The sequence below is a fragment of the Osmerus mordax genome, chromosome 13, assembly GCF_038355195.1.
Source record: "Osmerus mordax isolate fOsmMor3 chromosome 13, fOsmMor3.pri, whole genome shotgun sequence".
In the NCBI taxonomy this organism is placed as follows: Eukaryota; Metazoa; Chordata; class Actinopteri; order Osmeriformes; family Osmeridae; genus Osmerus; species Osmerus mordax.
Window position 1 is genome coordinate 8,180,218 of NC_090062.1, and position 20,265 is coordinate 8,200,482.

General features: G+C 40.6%; 1 protein-coding gene across 1 annotated transcript in view; it reads right to left on the minus strand.

Annotated features, from left to right (window-relative positions):
- Positions 1–3,734: 3,734 nt before the first annotated feature.
- Positions 3,735–20,265, minus strand: part of LOC136954933 (A disintegrin and metalloproteinase with thrombospondin motifs 7) — a 59,817-nt gene continuing 43,286 nt past the window's right edge. The window contains exons 17-24 of the mRNA XM_067248460.1: positions 18,548–18,674; positions 17,994–18,207; positions 15,583–17,505; positions 14,612–14,764; positions 14,243–14,416; positions 13,928–14,074; positions 12,564–12,726; positions 3,735–5,448 (exon numbers count right to left, since the gene is read on the minus strand). Coding sequence (XP_067104561.1) covers positions 5,300–5,448; positions 12,564–12,726; positions 13,928–14,074; positions 14,243–14,416; positions 14,612–14,764; positions 15,583–17,505; positions 17,994–18,207; positions 18,548–18,674 — 3,050 coding nt within the window. The 3' untranslated portion in view covers positions 3,735–5,299. The remainder of the gene's footprint in view (positions 5,449–12,563; positions 12,727–13,927; positions 14,075–14,242; positions 14,417–14,611; positions 14,765–15,582; positions 17,506–17,993; positions 18,208–18,547; positions 18,675–20,265) is intronic.

Below are 20,265 nucleotides of genomic sequence, written 5' to 3' on the forward strand. Positions count from 1 at the left end.
TGCTTTTACATGTTCTATGTAATAGGTTGTGCCTTGCCTTGCCTTCTGCAAGGGCACACCTTTTGTTCTCTCTCATATATATTATTATCACAAAAAATCCTTCTCAAAAAGTGAAGGATTTCGTCTTGATATAGCAACCAAACGGAAGAGTGACAGCTGTCTCACATCAGGGAGTCAGATGGCTGAGCGGTGAGGGAGTCGGGCTAGTAATCTGAAGGTTGCCAGTTCGATTCCTGGCCGTGTCAATTGACGTTGTGTCCTTGGGCAAGGCACTTCACCCTACTTGTCTCAGGGGGGAAAGTCCCTGTACTTACTGTAAGTCGCTCTGGACAAGAGCGTCTGCTAAATGTAAATCATAATTTCTTTGTTATAGAATTCAAGAGAAGAATGTCAGTTATCTGTGTAAATAACAGATGCACGAAATGCACCCCTTGCTAATTCTGACTAGGAAATTGTTACATGCCTGAAACTTACTGTGGTTACTCATATTAGTCCCCTCAGTGTACAGTAAGAATCATTTGATGCTGGGATATACAGAACAGACAATAGAGGGGGGTGCATTTCATGGCAGGCTTGTATTCCTTCTTGCCACAAAATGCACCCCTTGCTAACTCTGACTAGGAAAGTGTAACATGCCTGAAACTTACTGTGGTTACTCATACTAGTCCCTTCGGTGTGCAGTAAGAATCATTTGATGCTGGGATATACAGAACAGACAATAGAGGGGGGTGCATTTCATGGCAGACTTGTATTCCTTCTTGCCACAAAATGCACCCCTTGCTAACTCTGACTAGGAAAGTGTAACATGCCTGAAACTTACTGTGGTTACTCATACTAGTCCCTTCGGTGTGCAGTAAGAATCATTTGATGCTGGGATATACAGAACAGACAATAGAGGGGGGTGCATTTCATGGCAGGCTTGTATTCGTTCTTGCCACAAAGTGCACCCCTTGCTAACTCTGACTAGGAAAGTGTAACATGCCTGAAACTTACTGTGGTTACTCATACTAGTCCCTTCAGTGTACAGTAAGAATCATTTGATGCTGGGATATACAGAACAGATAATAGAGGGGGGTGCATTTCATGGCAGACTTGTATTCCTTCTTGCCACGAAATGCACCCCTTGCTAACTCTGACTAGTAAAGTGTTACATGCCTGAAACTTACTCTGGTTACAGGTACTAGCCCCATCTTGTGAAATGCAGACACTCACCAAACTCACTCATGTAGGTAATCCCAAAATAGAAATGAAGCCTTTGTTCCACAAAAGTATAATTTTTAATGCAAATAAACCAGCCTAACAATGATTTAGGCCAAAACAATAAGCGGTTAATTAAATAGCCATATAAACTAATTTAAAGCCTAACCCTAACAAATCACATTAGAGGGCAGGGAGGGACGGGATAGCAAAGACGGGGCATCCTTGTCAGACCACACCCGCAGAGAATGGACAGACGGAGGTAGCCTAGATTAAAGGAAAAAATATTTTTCATAAACCTGCATGTGATGTCGAGTCACATAGATAGGCCTATCAGTCGCCATATGTAGCTAAGGTCCATGTCAATATGGAACTATGGAAAACACTGTCGATTGGGCCTAATCCACAATACTAAACGACGCATTAAACAATTCACACATCATCTTAATGTAACAGACAAATAAAAGTATTTATGTAGATAAATGAGTCCCTTGTTACTATGGACAAGTCTTCCACATCGCTATTTGTTCCATTTAAGAGGTGAATTCGAAGTGCAGCAGTTAAACTCTGCTTCTCTGAGTGCACGCATGCTCCCGCGGCCAGGGGACGCAATTCCTGGCGGGGATAAGTGCATTGGCACGACACCTGTCACAATGTTGTTAGAATAATCTTCAAAGGGGGTTCTTTATTAATGAATGAATGCAATGAGTCGGGTAAATGCCTGAAAAAATTGATGTCACTAGATGCACTAGAACCCGTATAAAACGGTCAAGGAGTAGTTGCGGCACCTCGCCCGGAAAAGGGAAAGCCGTGGAGCCAGACCTGCAAGGGGAGTTCGCCGGCGAGCGTCTGGTGGCCGAGCCTGGACCCATGATGGACTAATTGATGAATCATCATAAACGTGTCACCATAGCTAATGTCTTTTTCTCTTTTGTCAGTATTTTACATTGTTAGTCTAAACAGTTTTGCTATATTTGTAGCTGTGGAAACAAGGCAAGACATCCAGTGTACACACACATGACGAGTCCTTTGTCATTTCATTCCATTATGATTATTGTACATTATATCCTTGTTCCTTCCAATACAATTAATGGGCTGGAATCAAGCTGATATATAGTACGCATAACAATTAACCAGAGATTCAAAGCTACACTGTTCAAGGTTCAAAAATGTCCTTGGCTGTGTGTGACTAATACTGAGAATGTTAACAGAAGGCATTGCATTCAAATGTTGCAATTGCTTTGGAGCCCCAAATGTCTTAGTTTAAGGTGGAACCCTATGCTGCTTGGCTAGCTCTCGACTGAAGTGCGTGAAACAGATGTTGGTATTTCTAATATCTGAATTACACACAGCATTAGACACATTGCCAGGAGAATATTTGCATCCCTTAATGAAACCTCGAGACCTGTGATATGAAGTAAAGAAAATTAGAAAATCTACCTGAGGAGAAATGTATGAAATATAATTTTCCCTTCGATCTGTACCTTTTCTGTCAATGCAGAATACAGAAAAATTATAGTTGGAGATTAGACAAAGCTGTACTGATGAATTGTACACTTGTACAAGTTGGCCAAAAAACACAAGAGAATCAGTCAATATTAAGATTTTCCGACCACTACACAAATTTGATCAATTGGAGGGAACTTCCTGTAATGGACATAAGGGAACAGTAAGGGGCACTGTTTCTCTTAGGCTACAATAAGCAGGGGCGGATCTAGAGATTTTCATTCGGGGTGGCAATGGGGTGGCAGAAGGAAGTTGTTTGGTGGCCTCCTTGAGGCGAATCAAAATCCAAAGTAGGGGGGTACAGTACTCCGTATGGTAAATGATTAGGCTATAACATTGTAGTGTAAATTAAACAGTAACATTAATATTATTTATTGAAATGTTATGTAATATCATGTTGTTTAATTGTAACTTGTTTCACTACATGTTCTTATGGTTCTTCCCTTTGGGCTTTTTTTTCACAATGTATGCTTCATGTTTTGGCTACCCGCAATGTTTGGGGCTATCTCGTTGTTATGATCAGTGACCTATGCACTTTTGTAAAGCTCTCTCTTGGAAGTCGCTTTGGATAAAAGCGTCTGCTAAATGCATAAAAAAAAGGAAAATAAAAAGATTGGGGGAGAGTCAGTATTTTTTATTGGGGTGGCAGCTGCCATCCCTTGTCACCCCTTAGATCTGCCACTGACAATAAGCCTCATGCCTGAAATTGCTTTAGCAGAAATTGACTTAATGTGATGACTTGCGCTCACAGAGGACTGTGACAGAGATTTCAATAATCTGATGGATGGCTTTCCCTCAGAAGAGGAGAGAGATGGTCTTGTTCATGTTTCATTATATAAAATGATCTGCTGTTCAAAAGCTAGTCATCAATAGTTTAAAACATGTCACTCAGCTTTGACAATATTATGATCCCGCTTTTCACAACTCATACTTTATGCTAACTAAATAAACAATAAAAAATGTGTTACTTACACTCAGTTGTGAGTTAAAATATAATGCAATTAGGAAACACATACTTCTACACCTTATCATACAATTAACCAGCACATTCTTTAATAGTTTGACTTCATGTGATAACATCATTTATTGACAACCTAAAGTTACCCCTGCAATAGCATTTGACAAAATAATATACATATACATGTACGAATGGCTGTGTTGATCTGCATCAACTGAATGAATTCCTTTCCACAATCAAGTGGATAGCATTTGAATTTTGGCGAAGACCGACCCTTCTTGTTGAATATAACTGAGAGTGGGATGTTTGCACAACTTTTACCATGGAATTAACTTCCCCTTAGGCTATGAATATATAGAAGCTTCAGAAGCCATTGAATAATGGACACTTCTCAAACTAAATGTTTCCCCTAGAGCAGGGAAGTGTGGAAGGCCTGAGGGGCCTTCAACACAATATTTAAATGACTCTCTTAAACAACTCTGTTGTCATGAAAGGTCAAAGTTACATTTGACTTGAGATTAACATTTTGAGGCAATTTTGAGACAAACACTATGATTCAAGTAGAAGAGGCACTGGGCCTGCCCAACACCTGACATGAAAGAGTTGAAACCTGCGACTGCCTATACTGTAGCACCAAGTTATTTTTGCAGCAGTTTCCATACACCAAATGTTTTTTTTAACAAGCATGTATTGTTGAATAACTCGTTCAATTACATTAAAATTGTTTTTTTAAATCGATCCCTCTGCACTTCACTAATTACTACTGAAAAAACTGCTACGTAATGTTATATCTGTGAATAATCAACAAAGCTGTATGTTATTGAAGGATTTATAAATGAGGATTTCCAGACTTGCACCCACCTTTCTGTTCCCAAGTCTGTTTTGGATATACTGCATAGTGTCAGATGCTAGCGATAGAAAGCATTGTCTGAACAATCTTTCCTTGTTACAAGCTAATAAAGTAAGTTAATACCGTAAAACGTATTGGATGCTAAAATCAGTACCCTGGTCAAATCCCATGCTGCTACGGTATGAGCCAGACCTAAATTAAAACACCAATTGCTAGCTGCACGATTCTTCCTCTTTAAAACTCTGGTCCGTAAGTAAAGAAACTGCAAGAGAGAGTCTTTGTGAGGATTGTACGGCAATGACGGTTCGGAACTGAGATAATAGATTAAAACCAACATGTATAGTGGTGACAGGCAGTGTCTCCTCCTTCTCTGGGATGGATTGTATTGTAAAACAGTGTGAGTGTCTTACTATGCTACTATGATCCACACAAATCTCAGAGTTCATTTTCACCTACTGATTCCAGAAAAACTAACCTGAGAGGACATTTAGAAATAGTCTGTAAATGCTGAAATTATTGTCAATAAACATTCAGCACACTATCAATTAATCTTAACTATTACCTGTTAAAGCATTCAAAAATACTTGGTTTATTGTGCAGAAAAGATTATAGATAGGGCCCCTAAATAAAGTGTAATCCTGATTCACCTTCCAGATAACAAATGCTAAATGTGTGGTAGCCCAGAACCTTAGTTGTGTGTGTCCATGTCTCCATTCACATACTATGCATGTGCATAGAGGGCTATGTGTTCACATGTGGAGGGCTATGTGTTTATGTCTCTCAGAATCTCAGCGACGTGATGTGCGTTCGTTGCCACGGGAACGCTGGCTGCAGGTTCTGCAGCACTGCACCCGAACAGTGGGGAGGTTACAGCGGCCAAGCCACTGAAGGGTCTGACAGAACCGGAATGTGAGCCGGTCCCGAACACACATCACTCCTACAAGAGAGTGAGAAAGAAACAGATCGAGAGAGAAGAGAGAGAATTAATAAAAAGGAAAAGTCTGTTCCCATCATTGTGCAGAAAATGAACAGGGATATACATTATGCTTACACTAATGACGGTTTACATAATACTTTTTACCTATGCCATAAAATAAAGTAACCATCATATTTCAGAATATTAGTGTTTGAAAACACACATTTTCAATACCTATGATAAAACAGGGATCCAATTAGATTGACAGTGGTTGGCAGTTGACCTAGACAGAGTCCGCAGGCTTAACCTAATATAATACTAGGCAGCACAACCCTACCCAGAGCCCAACTCCATCACAGTCAAAGCCTTCCAGATTAAATTACTGTTTCTTGGCTGAGATATGGGTGAAGCTATTCTTATAACTAGAACCATCCAGAATCCTGAGCTGACTCGGGTGAGTTAGGTTTTGCTTGGCAGTTACTTTTTGGGTATTGTTAACTTAAGCTCACTATGGACTATAGCCCGGTTAGCTTACTGCATATTTTTGAAAATGTTGGAAAATATATATTGTTTTAATTTCTGTCAGCGAGGGGTTCCACTTTCAGGGGTTTCTTGAAGATCAAGACTGCTATCAAGAAAGAAACCTGCACAAGGAGAATTGTGTCCTTAGGTGATGTTTTAATGATGCCAGACACCTTCAAGCCATATATAATTGGACAGGCAAAGGTTTTGATTTAAGAATGTACAGGACAGAGTAGATATACTCAGTTCTACAAAAGTTTTATTTTTAATCCACCAACCAACATGTTAATTTATGTGGAATTTCAATAAATAAATGCCAGTATCGCACAAATAGCAAAGTTTCCAAACATTAATATGCATGAGATCAGTGTATTTAGTCAATCAGTCCAGTATGCATTCTTCCCATAGAAAATCATTCATTTGCCAGTCTTTTGTCTCCACACAGCCACCAATTCATCCTCTGTCTCAAAAAGTCTGCTGTCAGGACACATCCTTAATGTTTTTTCCCATGAAGGCCAGAGAATGATGACATCAGAAGGGTCAGAGTTCACAGCTGCAAGACAGTCGCACAGAATTTCCTGTAAGATGACAGGGACCCACTCCCCCACTAACCCCTCGACCTCCTTTAAACGCACAAAACCTTACCAAGGCTCACACACATAACAGTGAACAACAGAGAATAGAATGACTTCCTCTGTCGCAAAGCTAGCTTTTCCCCACTCACCACTAAAGGCCACTACATCCGTTACCTTGGCTATTTTAGCATCAGGGGGATATTCAAACTCATCTCGGGCTGATGTTCCCTGGCTTGACTCGTATCCCACACTGCTAGTAGAAAAGTAAGGGTTCTTCTTACCCGAATTTTTTATGGTTAGACTGTCAGAGAAACAGCCTATGGTTGTGCGGAGAAGTTCACAATAGAAACTGAGAAGCTAAAGAACAATGCTCTGTCATTTAATCAACAGGAGCTGATTTTTAAATGTCCAACCAAAAAGGCATATTTTTTTGTATATGGCAACTGTCATATTAGCTGGTAGATGAGCTTTGGTGAAAGAATACGAGCAGCTGGGACATGGCTGCCAGTCTGCCTGTCTTCCGGTCTGTCAGCGTTGGTATGTCTCTCCCTAGGTATAGTCTCCCAAGTGTAGCCCTCATTATTGGTCCACGGAAGCTGCTTGTTACTGTCAATACTCTCTCCAGGAGAGACAGAAGGGGAGGGAAAAGAGTGAAGAAGAATATGGTGGAGACAGAGAGAGATAAGAGAGGCCAGGGCAACAAAGTGGAGGCACATTCAGATGACGTTTGGAAAGACAAGGTTAAATGCTCTATCCCCCTGACGCATGTGAACATGTCTGCCCCCATCCACACTCCCACCTAAATGTGGTAGCTCACTGTGTAAAGTAGCACAATATACAATTCTTCATAATTCCTTGTGAAGCCATTTTTACTGTTTAAGAATGAATTGTCCCAGTTGAAAACCAAATCAACCCCTTCTCAAATAAGTTTGAGATCTGCTGGATAATGTACATATCCATCAACACTCCTAACACTTTAGCAACCTTGCCTATTTAGTACATATCCATCGGCACTCCAAAACCTTATATTTGTAATCTTTCATTCTATGTTGTAACTATATTATATGTTCCCCTTCTCCACAGATGGTGTTATTTGTACTGCTACTTTTTGCTGTAATTAGCTATTTTTGATATTTTTTTATTTATTTTGCTGCTAGTGCTTCAAATGAATGTTTCCTATTTTACTATGTTGTTGTTGCTTTCATGTTGTAAGAATTCCATTGTTCAGGATGACCTTTATTACACTGTGCACATAAATCACTTGGACCTATACAATCATAAGTTCTGTGTTTACGTGGGTATATTGGTCATGGTCGTGCCACTGTAGAATCTCAGTATTGAGTATAAAATTAAGGGATTTATTAATTCCCAACTGAGAGCTGTCAGAATCTGGTTCTAACAGACTGAACCAATTTGACCTTGAGACAATCTATCTGGGATAACAGGTCATTTATCTCAGAATGTATTGCCGTCATCCTTCTCCTCACCTCTCCCTTTCTTTTTTTTGTATTCATCTATTCAAATAGATCACAGACAGGAACCAACACATACAGAAAAACAAGCCACCTCACCCACAAATATGTATTCTCTCTCACAACACATGTATTCCATGTGCACGTGCATTTACAGATATTGTCTTAATACATGCTCTTTGTTTGAAGCTTTGGAACATAAAACGTATCCGGATACTGCCTCAATATTTTTCTGTCTCTCACCAACAACACCTGCTGTGTCTACAACTGGGATAAACATGGAGGGAGAATTAATGACTTCCCAGCAGGAAGGCTGTGCCACCTCAAATATCTCACTGTACAGACCCAACAGGTGTCCACGTGAGATAACACAGGTCACAATTAGCTGAGCCATTAAACCAGCATTATTGATGGTGTATATTGGCTAGTTTTCGATTCTCCAAGCAATCTCTCACCTTTCTAGCCAAATAAAGTGGATGTCATATTTTTGTGTACTTCCTCTAAGGTATACCAACCTAAAGTGTGAAGGTACAATGAAAGGCTTTGTGTGAAGTAATATTAAAGTGAGCACACTGAGCGGGTGGGTTTTGATCTTCAAACAGTCATATTTTATATATAAAATATGTGACGTTGTAAAATATTGTTTATATATATATAAAATACGTTATTTTTGGCATGACGCATGCCTTGAACAAGAAAGAGAATTGTGACCAGTGCTGGACAAAGTACAATGTACAAAGGCAACTCACACTTTAACCAGAACTTGTTTCATACTTTGACTTCATGAAGTCATGATGTTAATGATGACCGTGTTTGTCATGGGTTGTTGATTCTTGGTAAGCAAAGGATGGTTAAAAGTGTTTTGGTAATGAACAACTACCAAGTACAGTACTTACGCTGCATGCCACAAACATCTATCAGTTGAATCTTCTAGCAATTACAGTGTTTCTATGATGCAAACAGGTTGAGTAACATCAGAGCGAAGGCAATGCCAATGCCAATTTCCTTACAAATGATGTCTTCCAGAGACTTGCGAAACAAACATCAACTACGCATGTGATAGTGGTGAATATCAAATAACATCCCTCCTTTTTTCAGGATTACTACTTGAATACAAGATGAGAGGTTATGGTCTTGAGCCACAGCAATTTATTTTGGCAATAATAAAAATACAAATGCCACAGCAAATATAGTGGATCACTGACCTCTTGGATAAGAATCAGAATACGGTTTATTTGCCATGTATGTTACACAAACACGGAATTTACTGTGGCAGGAAGGTGCAGACAAACATATACGGATCTTAAATTAAGTCAAAAACAGTTAAATTAATTCTAAGAACTAAACAATTCAAAAATAAAACAATTCAAAAAATAAAATATGTAAGAATAAGAATTTGAATGAGCAGCATGAGTGGGCAAAAGGTGGCTTGTGCGTAGTGCATAGTTAATGTTAGTGGGAGTCCTTGGCCTTGTTGAAGAGGCCAGTAGCAGATGGAAAGAAACTGTTCTTATGTTGTGAGGTTTTTGTCCTGATGGACCGCAGCCTTCTGCCAATGGGGAGTAGCTGGAACAGGGAGTATCCACGGTGGTAGGAGTCGGCCACAATCTTCCTCGCTCGCTTCCTCGCTTTATGCCAGAAGGGAGCTTCAGTCAAGTTGAAGTTTATAAAAAATATGTAGTGTAGTTTATTTGGTTAGGGACATCCAAAAAAAGAGTTAATGTGCCTTCCCCTTCAATAATATTCTTAATAAATACTGAATAATTCATATTTCTTATGGTTGTTCTTAACGAATGTTTGCACAAACGACTATGTTAATACGTGTAGGCTATGAGATATATCATGTTTGTTGCTGTTTGTTACCTGGATTGCGCTGCATCACTGTATGCTGATCACTTGTCAAAGCTAATTAGCCAGGGAATAATTAGCAAATGAAAGAAAAAAACTGTACAATCATACTTAACCAGTTATTCCTTTTCAATTACCAATATTTGTTTTAACTTTTTGAACACCAAAATCTAATCAGTACATCCTTGAGTCCAAGTGAACGTTTGTGCAGAATATGTAGAAATTCCTTAAGACGTTCCTGAGCTATAGCGGTCACGAGAATGGGACCAACATAAGTACGGACAGACAGACATCCGCAAAACATAATGTCTCCGGCCATGGCTGTTGCCAGCGGAAAACATCTGTTCTGTGACTCATGGATAAAAGAGTTATGGACTGTTTTTAAGGACATAGCATACATGTGTGCATGTCACAAAAGAGGACCAGGTAAAATTCCCAAATAATACTTCTTAAGTTAATTCTGACAAATGTCAGAATCAACGCAAAATCAAAGTATCAGAGCATGAGCATGCTCTGATACTTTGATTTGATTTTCCAGGAACCCACCCTTTGGTATATACAGTATCCTGCAATGCAACAATACCAGATCACAGCTCTTCTGAGAATGGTGTGAGCCTTTGACATTAACATTCATACATCTCTTCTTGTGAAAGCAAAGAAATCAGAATTCTGCTACAGCCAACCATGAGTCTCTCTCTCTCTTTCTCTCTCTCTCTCTCTGTCTCTCGTTATCTTTCTCTTTACATCAAACTCAAAGCTTCAGATGCATTTCAATGAAGTATAAAAGAGGAGCAAAAAAAAAGTCATGATAATTTCACACTTCGTCTAGAGGGTAGGAAAAAAGTTAAAACACGACATTCCAACTCAAACTACTTTGCTGTCAAGGGATAAGCTGTCACAGGTTAACTTGATTGGAATACATTATCTAAATTAATACTGCAAAGCTTCTGATATCAATATCATTGTGGATATTTGAGTATTGGAGGTATTGGAAATTGAACTTATGTCTAAAAGATTCAGTGTAGGCCGAAATTAATAATGCTTGAATAATAAAGATGAGTGACCCTTGAAGTGAGGGGAGGGTGAATTAAAACAGAAAGGATGAAAGGAAGAGGCAGACTTCAAAAAGGTTTCATACAGCTCTACACAGAATTTTGTGGAACTTATACTGTGGAAACTGTTGAGGGATAACATGATCTGAAACTATCTCTATTCTAAACTTCTACCTCTATCCTAAAGACTTGTCTTTCAACAATATCAGTTTGGTGCAAAACACTGTAGCCTTTGAAAGTAATAATGGGGGCTCAATAAACTTCTCATTCAGAACCCCTTGCCCATCATTATACTGTACAATAATCAGATTTTAATTAGCAAAAACTGCTAAGGCAATTTTCTCTTTATGTTTTAAATAAAACATAGGTTTGCTGGTTCGATTCCCGGCTGTGACATTGTGTCCTTGGGCAAGGCACTTCACCCTACTTGCCATGGAGGGAATGTCCCTGTACTTACTGTAAGTCGCTCTGGATAAGAGCGTCTGCTAAATGACAAAATGTAAATGTAAAGTAATGAGAATCATATTGCAAAAGTCTTGAATGTGGTTTTGAATTTTGATGGATGGAATGACGTGACTGGAATCAGGTAGGATTGAGAGTATGCAAACATATATTGGATACTGCCTCCTCACCCTTTTCCATGCAGCATTTTATTAAATTGATAAACATATAACTAACAAATAGTTTTGGTAGAGTTTCAAAGTGTCTGACTTAGAGGCAAGCAAGCTTTCTCTACGGGGGAAGTATTCCACGGAAAGGAAATGTTTGGATTGGTAGTGGTGGGCAGTATGCTTCAGTTACCTTGTGAGTTGGTGACCATCAGACACCTAGCTGAAGTGCAAGGGGACAGTTCACCAGTCATGGTGCTGTTAAAGCATTCAATCCCTGCCCGAGGATGTTTATGGCATTCAGGTTGACCCTGGACTGAACCACTCGGGCATTCAACACACATACGCACACACCACAAATCGAGGAACAATTGTCTGCTATGCCAACTGAATGCCATATTTGACTTATTTCTGCAACAAAACTAAAAACCAAAAAAACAGAACAGGGACAAACTTGAATAAATGTATGCAGGGACAGTGGTAGGCAGACCCATCATCTTCACATAGACGGACATATGGACACAAACACAAGTCTTTCAGAACATATAAACACACCTTTGTTTAAGTCAATGTAACACACTGTATGCTGTTTCAAACCAGCTTGGGATGAAAACAGTATGTATGACAGCACAAGGCTGTTCTCCAGATCACCACCATGTTCCTAAGTGACGAACAAATTATGTAAACGTCTCAGTAGATGAATACTCTGAATCCTTATTGAGTTAGAATGGTGGCTTGTTTGACTTGCACTGCCTGCCTACCAATGCTAGCCAGCCAACATTAACTAGTGATAAATGAAGCTAATTATGGTGATGTCAGGACTTTCCAGAACAAAACTGACACACCATAATAACACAAAGCAGTTACAGAATTTGGCCAGAGATGTTATAGAAAATGAAACCTAACATTAACCTTAAACTAGCTAGTAAAGAAATCCATAATCAATTTTGCTCTAAAACACATTGTCTTAATGTAGTAATTAAAAGAAATATTTGTCATGTAAACCTTTATGGGTAGGATAACCTATCTTATAGAGATGACTGCATACAGTACACTTACCAAACGTGATGTTTTCACACTCCTGGATATTACACTTTTGAGTATTTTCTGGACAGGATTCATGGTCACACTGAGCACGCTCCTCCTCTTCCTCTGTCTCAGACTTCGAGTTGACACACTTGACTAGTCTCCGTTGCACACCACTGCCACAGGACGCAGAGCACTGCGGGCAAGGAGACACTTTAAAGACTCCCTCGCACTCACACAAAGAGTTTCATTGACAGTGACATGTGATTTGGTCTTTCCCATTTTAACCCTGTATCAGACAGTGATGAAATCCCTGGACAGTGACACACTTGTCTTATTATTCTATCCTACAGCACTTTTGATTTTACATGATACAATCACTGTGGTTAAAGTGTAGACGTTAAGCTTTGATTTGTTTAACCAAGGACATTTTCGAGCATCCAGGAATTCTGTAAATCCACAGGGCTATTAATAATTTTCTTTGACGGATTTGAGAGTTTAGACCAGTGGTCTAAACTATAATAATATAATAATACAATTATAATTAAAATATTATAAAAAAATAGAGCCTAGGTTTTACTCTTAATTACATCTATATTTATGATGGTCTTGTAGGCCAAATCACACAAAGCCAGCATCAAAGCCAGAACCTCCATGCTTCAATCAAAACTGTAGACCGCTTTCAGTTAAGCCTTTGAGGTGAGCATGTGCAAGCCAACACACCCCACACCAGTAGAACTTGGTTTAGAATGTGTCTCTGTGCCCGCAAATATGTGAGCACATGTTGAGCCAGATTGAGCATGTGTTGAAGGAATGAAAGAAAGGTGTTTGTGTGTGGTGTTTATTTATGTGTTTATGGTAGCCTCAAAGCATATAGCATGTATGTAAGAACACAATTTTATATTAATATGTCTACAAAATGCATTATGTGGACGTGTACATTTGAGCAGTATGTGTGATTGTTGGTATGTCATGTTCAACTTGTGCGTGGGTGTGTACTGCGTACTGGACTGGGGGCTTCTGAGGTCAGTTGCACTTTAGAGGATGGCACACAAAAGCACTGGAGGGGGCTACTGGCAGTACTGATGTGTTTAAGAATTAAATAGACTCTCATGATCAAAGGCATGTCAGCTCTTAAACTGGAGAAATGTTTGAAGAGAAGCTTTAGAGAGAGATGGAGTTCAAGGGACATATGCCTCACGCAAGTTATGTAATTGCAGGTGGATAAATGATGCAAGATGAGGTTTGTGCATTTAATTTAATTACAGATAATTAAACTGAATAACTGTTCATATGATGAAGTGCAAAAGCTATTAGCTTAGTACTTCAGTTTAACATATTGTTTTGTGTACATTGTATACTGTGTGTCATGCAATACGTCATCCATCTGTCCGTACCTGTCCCCAGGAGCCAGTGACCCATTGGGCACAGGATGGGCTGTTACAAGCTTGGATGTTGCTGGGCATAACATCCTCATCGCACTGTTCTTCCTCAGGACAGGTAACAAGGCGCTGCTGTTCCCCTCCCCCACACACCTCTGAGCACTGGCCATCCATAGACATACAAACACACACCATACATATTACATACACTATTACATACACTATTTTAAGCACATGTCCCAGGGCATGAGGTTGCTTGTGTATCTATACTGAGGGCATCAGCCAAAAGGTGTGATATAGGAAAAGTGTGGATGGAGGTAAGGTCCTGACCTGTCCCCAGGATGAGCTGTACCATTCCAAACAGGGCTGGGGGTTGCAAGGCAGGCGTGCAGTGGGCCTGGGGGAGACCGGCTGGCAGTGGAATGGTCGAAGAGGCCTCTGATCTCTTGTGTCAAAACACTGAACCTCACGCAAGGTCACCCCTCCACCACATTTCTTGGAACACTGGGATGAGGTATTCCACAATTTATATATTTTATTTTTACGTGCGTGTCTTTGGAGTTGCGATGTATTTAGTTTAATGTAGAGATATTACGGAAGATTTGGTTTCAAATTAAACACTCAAGTAAATCTACTGCCTACAGTATGAAAAGGACATGAAAAATAAGGATCACACAAAATTCAGACATGGGACCCTACCTGGCTCCACTGGCCTGTCTTCCAGGCAGAGCAGGGACGCAAGTAGCAGCGACGGGCCGGCACAGGCTTCTTTGCTAGGTCACAGTCTGTGTCCTTACCAGAGCTGCAGACCACCATCCTCCATATGGCTCCCAGGCCACAACTGGTTGAGCACTGCAAAAATAATAGTAGTAGGAGTATATTAAACAATAGGCCACTTTTAGTTTTAGTTAACCACGTAAAAATGTATTTGATTTGGATGAATATGATGGTAACTTGCTTAATGTACTCCCTGAATCAAGCTGATTGACACTGGCAAACTGTTTTGTGTGCACTGAATTAAACAGCTGACTGTTTACTTTAATTAGAACTAGCTAATAAGGGATGTCACACCTGTTGTTCTGCAGCTCTGTGCGATATCCTGAGTATTCATGGAATAATGAGATTGTGTAGCATAACAAGTATCTAATTTGCACCCATTTTGATGGGGTTGAGCCCTGTGACTCTTTCAGTGGTGTATGCACCAAAAATAATTAACTAAATAAATATGGTACCTGTTTGTTTTTTTTTTGTCCTGCTGTGATAGCACTTTTGTTAGAGAGCGTTTTAGAGAGCGAGAGTTGCTCTGAATGTGTCATAGCCATTTTATATTTACAACAAATCTTTGTAATAAGGATTCTGAATTTCTGAACTCAACTCAGAGCATTGACAATACTATTCACTAGGGAGAGACAATGGCTGTGTTAACTCTGAGATGGCTCATTAGTCATATCTAGTATTTCATATTCTAGAATATCTCAAAAAGCAGGAGCCAATGGATTCTATATATTTTAATGGCAGATGTCTTAAAAGCCAGGGGTATTTATAACATTGTAAATGTTGCCATTCTGATTATCTTGTCACTGAAGCAACACTGCTGAGCCTTGTTCCTCACCACTGCACTTACACCTTGGATTTATATGGGATACATGAACATAGTTGTAGTCACTCACTGCACTCCAGTTGCCAGTAACCCAGTAAGCAGCTGGGGTTGGTGTTGGGATGGTTTGGGACTGTAGCATGAGAGAATGGAGTGACAGATGGGACTGGGTGGTGGACGTGGGACTCGTACCATCCTGGAGAGTGGCTGTGTTAGCTACCGTGGTGACGGCATCTGTCAAGGGTTGATATGTGCTGGATGGGTGGTCTGTGCCACTCAATTGTAACATAGGGGGGATCAGGATTTCATTGTGGTCTATCTCATTCCAAAGATATCTGGAAGGAGTCAGAAGACTATAATCTGTTTGACCAGGGGAGACTTCATAATGAGGAATAGAGGGTGTGTAAATCTCTTTCTCAGGCTTAGCTGCAGCAGCAGGCTGGGTCTGGGTCACAATGGACGGAGGTGGAGATACTGTGCCTTCCAGATGTGTAGGAAGTAGGGTGTCCTTTCTAGTTGTCCATGAGGTGTTGATGTTCTCCTGGATTTCTGAGAGGGGATGGAGGTGAGCGGGGGTTGGAGGAGGTTTCTCTTGAGAGACCGGATGTGAGGTTACTGTGTAACCTTCTGTGATTCCCAAATTATTATATTTGTTAACAGTGTTGGGATCTGTGATGAAGTCCTGTTGATCAAAATGTGTTTCTTCTTCAGGTGAAAGCACATCATGATTGCCTTCTTCAGTGGAAGTTGGGTTTAATGATGCATATGGAAGAGATGTGGTTATTGAAATAGTCTCAACCATCATTTTATCCCACTCAGACAAAGTTGTACTGAAAAAGCTGTCCTCGTGCATCTTCACCTCAAACATGGTGGCCGGAGGAGGAAAATGGGAATGTGGTGCCCTGCTGTCTGTTTCTCCAATGGAGTCGGGGAATTGTAGGACTGCTGTGGTTTTTTCATAATAGCTGTGGCCTAACTCCCCCGCCTTTTCTTTCTCCCTACCAATTATCACTGAGGGGAGGCCCTTATTTTTGTACACCTTTTTGACTGGTGTAGTGACCTCGACTGTGTCATCAATATTCCCATAATAGCTTTTTTCTTGGCTGAAATTTTGGAAAAAATCATTGTCTCCAACTGGTTTCTCTTCATGTTGGCCTCGTATTATGTGCACAGGGGCCACTTTAGTTGTCAATACCAGGTTGTGTGCTGTGCTGGGGTTCAGAGGCAAGCCAAGATTATTGTTGCTTTCTTTCCACATTTTTGAAAAACTGGTGGTTGAACCTGGTGGTGGGGGAGTATTTGCAACGGGCAGAAAATAGTCTTCAGAAAATAAATCGTCCTCCTTTTCCTGGTTCATTTCAATGAGTTTCTTTAGTGATGAATTGCTATTCTCAACATCCTCCGCACTCGGTTTCTGTTGTTTGTCATCTTGTAAATGATAGGGAGTCGTTATTTCAGGCACCGGTGAGGTAGATAAAAGAGAAGTTTCCCTGTCAATATTTTGTTCCACACCTGAACTGGGTTTAGGTTCCTGTTCAATACTATTCTTTTCAGCTTGATCGATGATTCCCAAGTCAAAGTCGTATGAAAGGTCCTCATGAAATTTGATAAAGTTGTAGTCATAGTAGAAGTCATCTACCTTTACATTATTGTCAGTGGGCTTGTTTTGGGCCTTTTCAATTGTATTTCTGGGGGAGAAATCTCCTTCTATTCTATTATACAGTTTGTTGCGGTCTTTTGGCTGTGCTCGTGTTGTGCTGTATTTGGGCAGAGAATTGGCATCAGGGATTGAGTTGATTTCGTTGAAGACTTCTTTGCTGAACGAACCACTTCCAGACCAGTCACTGCCACCAAAGACATCTAGGACCTGGGGACAGTCCCGGAGGTAGCAAGGAGTGACACCACTGGGTTTCTTTCTGAGATCACAGTCGACACCGGTATTTCTTGAGCAGGTCACATTCCGGGTTCGCACGCCACTGCCACATGTTAGTGAGCACTGTGAGGAAGCAGAGGAGGGACTGAGATTAAAACTCATTCTGATCCAAGCTACGTTTGAAGAACATCTAAAATCACACACAGGGAAAGAATATCATTACATACAATGTGCACATAGAGTTTGAGATTTTAGACCACTATAGAATGGTCAAGAATGACCACAGAATGTACTTAAGAGTTTGTACTGTCCAGAATAAAAAACTATATCGGTCAATTATTTGTTTTGGAAAGGATGCAGAAACATTTAATTGAATTTAAATAACTTATTTTGCACTGTACTATGTGGCAGTATCTGCACACCAAGCTGTATTGTTCAAACTTTAAAACTTCACTTGGGTGAAGACAATTTAAAAAGGTTCCAGTCTTCACAGATGCATTTCACACTCAACAAGAACAGGCTAGTTTTACCCCAGGCCCACTCCTCCTTGCATGGCTCACGCCACAGCTTCAGGAGCTGACTTGACCTACATTCACATCAAACAGCCTCACCTCTGACCAGTTGCCCTCAGTCCAGTCTGCAGGGCAGGGGATGTGTGTGTTGCAAGATGCTACAGGCACAGGCTTGGGCATGTGTTGACACTGGGAAGGCTGTAGGGCTCTTTGCTCCTCCAGACCCACAGCTTGGATGCAGAGCACGGTCCTCTTGGCCAGGCCTAAGCTCCCGCAAGGGGCTGAGCACTTTTGCCACTCCCCCACCCACCATCTGAGGGATCGGGTTAACAATAGGGAGTGTAAAGGGGGAGACATTTCTGGAAGTCTGTTCAATGATGAATTATGTCAAACCTGTTAGGGTTGTTTAACCTTTTGAAGCTCAAGGGAATTTGACTTTCTTATTGTGTGTGTGTGTGTGTGTGTCAGAACCACTGTGGAGAGAAGTAAGGTTATACTGGATAAAGGTGTTTTTATTGGTGTCCTAATTTGGTGCTGATGCTGCGCGTGCATCACTTGTTTACTGTTTGCATACTGTATGTATCTGTGTGTTATGACTGGTGTGTTTTACTGAGTTTTTGTTTTGTACGTGGCTGCTTGTGCCATAAACTCACATTGCTGGGCAGAGCTCCTCGTTACAGCTGGCCCGTTTGTCATCGGGGCGGGTCAAAGGATCACAGTAGTGCTCCTCAACTATCCCTGAGGTCTTCTCTACACAGTGCACAATTTGACGCTGGACACCTGGAATGCCAGGGAAGAGTGGAAAAGATGTCTGAAATGTTACACACAGACTAACACTCACACACATACACATTTACATTTAGTCATTTTTTAGCAGACGCTCTTATCCAGAGCGACTTACAGTAAGTACAGGGACATTCCCCCGAGGCAAGTAGGGTGAAGTGCCTTACCCAAGGACACAACGTCAGTTGGCATGACCGGGAATCAAACTGGCAACCTTCGGATTACTAGCCCGATTCCCTCACCGCTCAGCCACCTGACTCTCACACATAGTATAGCTATACAGATATTGTGTCTACACACACTCTTGCACAAACACACACACTATACATAGGTTGTCTAAGACAATAGAAGAAAGTTGCAGAAGTGAACCCCCAAACTCTCACCTCAAAAAGTAGACATCAAAGTAAAAAACAAATGCATGGGCATAAGAAAGAAAAAAAAAATGACACCACTTTGGTGAATAAATAATGTAATTAAATTGTTTCTTTGAGTCAGCTTTTTTTTTTTACAATCTACACAAGTAGTATGCAGTGCTGTAGCTAACTGACTATGTAATTTAAAATCTATACTAGGGTGACATCCTTGCAAGCTGATGTTGGCAAATTATTACTTCTGTAATCCTAAAAATGTCTGTCTGTTTAGCATACTGTGGTCAAAAGTGCAATACATTCCTCAGATAACATAATAACGGTTGCCAGATCTCTGTCAAATCGTGAGCAAGCGTAAAACCCCCAGTAAAGGGTGGGATGAGAGTTGGTTTCAAACAGCACAAAGTAGCACATGTCAAGACACATCCCCCAGGGTCGCCACAGATTTATCTGTTTCCTCTGATGTTCCTCCCCCTAATTATCCTTTACCCCTAAGGGGCTTCCGACCCAGCTGAGCAGGGGCCTCCTCTCACCTCCCCACTTCCTGTCAGCATGGTCCACTGAGGGTTATACAATACTGTATGTCTGTTAGCTCATTCAGGCTTTTACAGACGACTCTTCAGACAGACAGAAATGAAGGAGGGACGGAACAGGCTTAACCACATGTTCCGTCGCCTTCTTCAGTGTCTGTCCATCTCTTAACAGAAGGAGGACAAGTAAAAGAGGACTGCTGGGAGGAAGGGGAATGTCATTTGATAAGGTACTAGGGAGACAGGCAGCAGGAGAAGACAGATGGTGGGAAAGTGTTGGAGGGCTTTGTTATCAGAGATGCCAATTGGTGCAATGCTCTGGAGAAATGTCTGATGCTTGAGCTGTAGAAATCCTTTTTTTAGCAGATACTGAGTCTCCACTGTTTTCACTCCCTTTCCAGTTTTAACACTATCACAATAAAAGAGTGCAAATCCACAATGTGGACGTTAGCCCCCTGATAATTTTAAATCATATTGGAATCTTAGCCCCAAATATTCACTTGTCTCTTTCAAGAGTCAGGCACTGCAAAGTCCCTCCATAGCAGGAAATGTGGAGCCCTGGAGTCATATTACATTAAACTGAACAATTTAAATGATAAATGCCATATTGTAAAACCCCCTTCTATGGCAGGAAATTAAACGTGTTTGAAATAGCAATAGAAATAGAAAAAACAATAGCTGGCACCAACA